The 7,388-nt window shown below is 45.1% G+C and overlaps 1 protein-coding gene across 2 annotated transcripts in view; it reads right to left on the bottom strand.

The window, feature by feature from the left end:
* Window positions 1-4,339: 4,339 nt before the first annotated feature.
* LOC106566105 (mitogen-activated protein kinase 14A) overlaps window positions 4,340-7,388 on the bottom strand; it is a 47,685-nt gene continuing 44,636 nt past the window's right edge. For both annotated transcript variants that reach the window (XM_045691904.1, XM_014133956.2), the window contains exon 12: window positions 4,340-7,329. In XM_045691904.1, the coding sequence (XP_045547860.1) occupies window positions 7,262-7,329 (68 nt within the window). In that variant the 3' untranslated portion in view covers window positions 4,340-7,261. The remainder of the gene's footprint in view (window positions 7,330-7,388) is intronic.

The raw sequence follows: 7,388 nt of genomic DNA, 5'->3' as shown, positions 1-7,388 counted from the left end.
GCGCCAGACTTAGTCAACACACCTAGTCATCATTAACCCACTGCTAGCTAGCCAACCGTTACCGACTAGCAGCGCTGTAGATACTAATACTTTACAACGGAACGATTTGACTAGTGCAGTGTTAGCTAGCTAGCTACTTAGTTGTCTTTGTCATAGCTTGATAATTGTGTAGTTTAGTAATTACCGAGGTTAGCTAGCCAGCCATCGAGGTCAGCTAGCCAGCTATTTCCGTCCCCCGCGACGCCATTTTTCCTAACCCAGCCAACTATTACCGACGAGCAGCATTGTAGAAACTAAATACATTACAAGGAACGTCTTGATTAGTGTTATGTTAGCTAGCTAGCTACAAAGTTGCTTTGTATCATGACAAGGGGTAGTACTGAAACTAGCGAGGTTACCTAGCCAGCTACACGTTCAAAGTCAACAACGCAGCCACTGCTAGCTAGCCTACTCCACCAGCCAGCAGTACTGTATCATTTTTGTCATTTTAGTCAATAAGATTTTTGCAACGTAAGCTTAACTTTCTGAACATTCGAGACGTGTAGTCCACTTGTCATTCCAATCTCCTTTGCATTAGCGTAGGCTCTTCTGTAGCTTGTCTACTATGTGTCTGTCTATCCCTGTTCTCTCCCCTCTGCACAGGCCATACAAACGCTCCACACCGCGTGGCCGCTGCCACTCTAACCTGGTGGTCCCAGCGCACACGACCCACGTGGAGTTCCAGGTCTCCGGCAGCCTCTGGAACTGCCGGTCTGCGGCCAACAAGGCTGAGTTCATCTCAGCCTATGCTACCCTCCAGTCCCTAGACTTCCTGGCGCTGACGGAAACATGGATTACCACAGAGAACACTGCTACTCCTACTGCTCTCTCCTCGTCTGCCTACGTGTTCTCGCATACCCCTAGAGCATCGAGCCAGCGGGGTGGTGGCACTGGAATCCTCATCTCTCCCAAGTGGACATTCTCTCTTTCTCCCCTGACCCATCTGTCTATCTCCTCATTTGAATTCCATGCTGTCACAGTTACCAGCCCTTTCAAGCTTAACATCCTTATCATTTATCGCCCTCCAGGTTCCCTTGGAGAGTTCATCAATGAGCTTGACGCCTTGATAAGTTCCTTTCCTGAGGATGGCTCACCTCTCACAGTTCTGGGTGACTTTAACCTCCCCACATCTACCTTTGACTCATTCCTCTCTGCCTCCTTCTTTCCACTCCTCTCCTCTTTTGACCTCACCCTCTCACCTTCCCCCCCTACTCACAAGGCAGGCAATACGCTTGACCTCATCTTTACTAGATGCTGTTCTTCCACTAATCTCATTGCAACTCCCCTCCAAGTCTCCGACCACTACCTTGTATCCTTTTCCCTCTCGCTCTCATCCAACACTTCTCACTCTGCCCCTACTCAGATGGTATTGCGCCGTCCCAACCTTCGCTCTCTCTCTCCCGCTACTCTCTCCTCTTCCATCCTATCATCTCTTCCCTCTGCTCAAACCTTCTCCAACCTATCTCCTGATTCTGCCTCCTCAACCCTCCTCTCCTCCCTCTCTGCATCCTTTGATTTCCTCTGATTTCCTATCCTCCAGGCCGGCTCGGTCCCCCCCTCCTGCTCCGTGGCTCGACGACTCACTGTGAGCTCACAGAACAGGGCTCCGGGCAGCCGAGCGGAAATGGAGGAAAACTCGCCTCCCTGCGGACCTGGCATCCTTTCACTCCCTCCTCTCTACATTTTCCTCTTCTGTCTCTGCTGCTAAAGCCACTTTCTACCACTCTAAACTCCAAGCATCTGCCTCTAACCCTAGGAAGCTCTTCGCTACCTTCTCCTCTCTCCTGAATCCTCCCCCCCCCTCCTCCCTCTCTGCGGATGACTTTGTCAACCATTTTGAAAAGAAGGTTGACGACATCCGATCCTCGTTTGCTAAGTCAAACGACACCGCTGGTCCTGCTCACACTGCCCTACCCTGTGCTTTGACCTCTTTCTCCCCTCTCTCTCCAGATGAAATCTCGCGTCTTGTGACGGCCGGCCGCCCAACAACCTGCCCACTTGACCCTATCCCCTCCTCTCTTCTCCAGACCATTTCCGGAGACCTTCTCCCCTACCTCACCTCGCTCATCAACTCATCCTTGACCGCTGGCTACGTCCCTTCCGTCTTCAAGAGAGCGAGAGTTGCACCCCTTCTGAAAAAACCTACACTCGATCCCTCCGATGTCAACAACTACAGACCAGTATCCCTTCTTTCCTTTCTCTCCAAAACTCTTGAACGTGCCGTCCTTGGCCAGCTCTCTTGCTATCTCTCTCAGAATGACCTTCTTGATCCTAATCAGTCAGGTTTCAAGACTGGGCATTCAACTGAGACTGCTCTTCTCTGTGTCACAGAGGCTCTCCGCACTGCTAAAGCTAACTCTCTCTCCTCTGCTCTCATCCTTCTAGACCTATCTGCTGCCTTTGATACTGTGAACCATCAGATCCTCCTCTCCACCCTCTCCGACCTGGGCATCTCCGGCACGGCCCACGCTTGGATTGCGTCCTACCTGACAGGTCGCTCCTACCAGGTGGCGTGGCGAGAATCTGTCTCCGCACCACGTGCTCTCACCACTGGTGTCCCCCAGGGCTCTGTTCTAGGCCCTCTCCTATTCTCGCTATACACCAAGTCACTTGGCTCTGTCATATCCTCACATGGTCTCTCATATCATTGCTATGCAGATGACACACAATTAATCTTCTCCTTTCCCCCTTCTGACAACCAGGTGGCGAATCGCATCTCTGCATGTCTGGCAGACATATCAGTGTGGATGACGGATCACCACCTCAAGCTGAACCTCGGCAAGACGGAGCAGCTCTTCCTCCGGGGAAGGACTGCCCGTTCCATGATCTCGCCATCACGGTTGACAACTCCCTTGTGTCCTTCAGGCTCTGATCAGGCCCTACACCCAAACAAGGGCACTGCGTTCATCCACCTCTGGCCTGCTCGCCTCCCTACCTCTGAGGAAGCACAGTTCCCGCTCAGCCCAGTCAAAACTGTTCGCTGCTCTGGCACCCCAATGGTGGAACAAGCTCCCTCACGACGCCAGGACAGCGGAGTCAATCACCACCTTCCGGAGACACCTGAAACCCCACCTCTTTAAGGAATACCTGGGATAGGATAAAGTAATCCTTCTAACCCCCCCTTAAAAGATGTAGATGCACTATTGTAAAGTGGTTGTTCCACTGGATATTATAAGGTGAATGCACCAATTTGTAAGTCGCTCTGGATAAGAGCGTCTGCTAAATGACTTATATGTAAATGTAAATGTAATGTAAATGTCGTCATTCTAGCTGCTTTCAGGTCAGTAGCCATACCTGCGAGATCAGGTGCGCGTGTGTTCTCAGTTAAATAGAGTAGGCTATAGCCTATACATGGGCGGAGAAGCACGTGCAGTTATCTTTCCAAGGAAATGTTCTTCCTAAATAGGCCTATGATTAGGCTATAGTTTACTACATTGTCTAGAAATAGGCCTAAATATTGATCAACCATATTTCTCCGTCTGAAAATATTCCCACTCCTAAAAAGGTGGGCTATAACAATAGCTCAAGAGAAAGTGCAAGTCACTCCAACTCTGCTCTCTTCAAACTACAGTACCAGTCAAACGTTTGGACATACTCATTCAAGGGTTTTTCTATATTTTGACTATTTTCTACATTGTCGAAAAATAGTTGAGAAATCAAAACTATGAAATAAAATATGGAATCATGTAGTAACCAAAAAAAAGTGTTAAACAAATCTAAATATATTTTAGATTCTTCAAAGTAGCCACCCTTTGCCTTGATGACAGCTTTGCACACTCTTGGCATTCTCTCAACCAGCTTCACCTGGAATGCTTTTCCAACAGTCTTGAAGGAGTTCCCACATATGCTGAGCACTTGTTGGCTGCTTTTCCCTCACTCTGCGGTCCAACTCATCCCAAAACATCTCAATTGGGTTAAGGTCGGTTGATTGTGGAGGCCAGGTCATCTGATGCAGCACTCCATCAAACTCCTTGGTCAAATAGTCCTTACACAACTTGGAAGTGTGTTTTGGGTCATTATCCTGTTGAAAAACAAATGATAGTCCCACTAAGCGCAAACCAGATGGGATGGCGTATCACTGCAGAATGCTGTAGTAGCCATGTTTGTTAAGTGTGCCTTGAATTCTAAATAAATCACAAGTGTCACCAGCACACCACCTCCTCTATGCTTCACAGTGGGAACCACACCTCCTCCTCCATGCTTCACAGTGGGAACCACACATGCAGATGTAGCGTGGTTCGCTCTGGATTGTGTAATTTAATGAGGAAACTGCATATAGTAAGGAAGAATGACAGGCCAGTTCTGAAAAATAATAGCCTTTATTTTCTAACAGTGGTATTAACAGGTGACATTACCTGCTCTCATGGTTCTGAATGTGGGGAATCATTAAAGTACAAAGTAAACATGGTCTGTCTGTTAAAAACATATAAATCAAATAAACAACCATAACAATAGCAAAATAAGGTAACCAATACTCATTGCATGATCAGCCAGATTATGAATAGTAATTTGCTGTGACACACACACAGAGAGAGACAGAGAGACAGAGAGAGAGAGAGAGAGAGAGAGATTGCTGCAGGACAGTAACCTAACTAACCTGGGGGGCCAGCACAGGAAAAAAAAAAATGTATGAAATGTATGCACTCACTACTGTAAGTCGCTCTGGATAAGAGCGTCTGCTAAATCACTAACCTATGTTACTGTGTCAATACAATGTATGGGGTTTCTGTATTACCCTCCAGCATCCTGCTGCTGTAACCATGAAAACACACAACGCTGTATCGCAAAGCAGGATCAACGGGTCAGCCAACGAAATGATCAGAAATAAATGATCAGAAATATATTTCCAACATTAAGACTTGAAATGGGCATGCTATAACTGACTTGACAGTCCCAACAACTCTTAGCTTTTTAAATGAGCCAGACAAGAGCTGCGGTCTAATCATTAATCCAAACAGTTGCGTTTTGCAACGAAAACAAGAGTTTCTATTGGACAAATTCAGGTAGGTCCCGCCCCGTTTCGTTTGCTTCCGTTTCAGTTTGTTTTTTTAACAGACCGGCGTAATGAATACGCCCCAGCTGTCTGTTAGTGATCCTGCTATGATACAGCCCTCAAGTGGACACTCACTGATTTACACAGAAAGACCACAGCCCTGTATGTCATGAGTCTATGTTCAGAACACAGCAAACGGTAAACAAAAAAAAAAACACATTTTGAAACATGCAATTAGAAAGCCCATTTGTTTCAAAAGGTTTTCTCCAGTTTTATGCCTAATGAACACAGAGATACAGCCGTGGGAAGAGCTAGAGACGGGTTCAAGTCCATTTGAAATAAATTGAATGACTTTGACACCAACACTGATTTGATAGGTAGTCTACTGCTTTACAGAGCCAGAACAATTCCCACCATGAGCAGTCATAAAATAATACTAAATAAAAAGTAGTTACTGTGTTAAGATTCAGGCATTGTTTTTGTTTTAACTGGAAGAGATTCTGAATATTGTCTGGTTTGAGCGCTGTACTGTATAAATAAGAAGAGATAAATATGTTGATCGCTCTATGGGAATAATCACAGTACATCCTATATGGCAACATATTCCCTATTTAGTGCACTACTTTTGAACAGGGCCCTATGAGATCTGATCCAAAATAGTGCATTATATAAGGAATAATGTGCTATTTTGGCATGCACTCAGAGACTAACATGAAGCCACTTCATGTAGAAATGAAAAGATAAAAAGGTGTTAAATACAGTAGGGGGAGCTACCATCCCACATATTTAATAGAACAGAATAACAAGATACAGCTACGGAAATATAGTTATTTAAAAATACATTGTCAATAACTAGGACTGGGAATCCAGTGATTTATCAAGACTTCCTATAGATTCCTAGAACCATAGAATTGTATGTTATTAATAGGATCTCTATGCCTATAGCTATCTAATGGAAGCTCCAACTCTGAACCTTAAAGCACTCGACAGAGCAGACACTATGGATGCTTGGGAAAACCCATTCTGATTTCAGCATCAGTCTTGTGATATGGGGTTGGAGGATTTTAAATACATTCTATTAAATAACATTTTGTGACAGTCACATTACCTCTGCACTTACTTTTCATCAGACTACACAGAGGACAGGACAGTGCTCAAGGGGGCAATGTTTCAACGATGGAGTGAAAAGAAACAGACAGAGATGGGTAGAAAAATAGATAAGTTAAGAGGCAGGATAAGCGAATAAACTACCAAGCCCTCCCCTTCCCTCTTTCTGGGTGATTGACTTAGAGAGAAAAGATGGATGTCAAAACTTTACTATGATTAAGTTAAAACTAGTGTACATTCTAATGGAATACTATTAAATAACAATCCCTCTGAGTATGGAACCTGCCAGTCATTCCTAAAGGGTTCTTGTAGCTAGGGGCAACGTTCTAAGCCTTGAGGGGTCTATGCTCTATGATAATAGGGACTTCTAGACAGTATTACTTTTGGTGCACAGTATGATTTATTTACAAGAGGGCAGTCTTATTTACACATCTAAAACCCTGGTAGGCATAACAACAGAGTACAGTTTGACAGTGGAGACAAGGTTTGTCGTAGAAAAGGAGCAGGTCATGACCACTGTTGTATTTCCTACCATCTTCTATCCAAAAGGCTATGAACTACAGACCATAAATAACTGTTCTAAAAATGCAGTGGTTTGTTGGTTAAACCATGTGATTGTTTTTGCTATATTGAACGTTAAAATCTGAGCACCTTTTCCAGGAATTTAGGTAGTTTTTGGCAAATAATGTGACTTAATACATTCTAAAACACACAAACACTAGATAATATATTACAAAGTAATTTCCCCAATTCATCCCAGGGACCCAATCAAAGACGATATAATACAGCAAGCTGGAGGAGGGTGTAGGAGGGGGGGGGTCACCTTTGACCCTTGACCTCTAACCCCAGAAATGAATGACGGCAGGCACTTGAATGTCGTGGTTTCCTGTTTGTTTGTTTGAACTAGTCTGGTGAGTTGATAGTCCTCACACAAGGTTGCGTGCTCCGGATGTAAGTTGTATATAAGTACAGATCTAGGATCAGCTTACCCCCAGATCCTAACCTAAACCATTAGGGGATGAAACACAAAACTAGCCCTAGATCAGTGTCTACATGCAACTTCTTCCTCACAGTTCAGTAAGAGAAGGAGGCGGGATTAGCAATGACTTCACCCTCGTCCACTCAGGACTCCATCTCGTCTCCATCGAATGGCAGGGGCTCAAAGCTGCAAACCTCCTCATACGTCAACCCTGGGAGAGAGAGAGGAGGGAAAACAAGAGAATCAGAGGTCAGTAGACTTGTACAGTAC

The sequence above is a fragment of the Salmo salar genome, chromosome ssa12 (genome assembly GCF_905237065.1).
Source record: "Salmo salar chromosome ssa12, Ssal_v3.1, whole genome shotgun sequence".
Lineage (NCBI taxonomy): Eukaryota > Metazoa > Chordata > Actinopteri > Salmoniformes > Salmonidae > Salmo > Salmo salar.
Note: the sequence above shows the minus strand (reverse complement) of the source record. Positions and strands in the feature narration are given on the sequence as shown.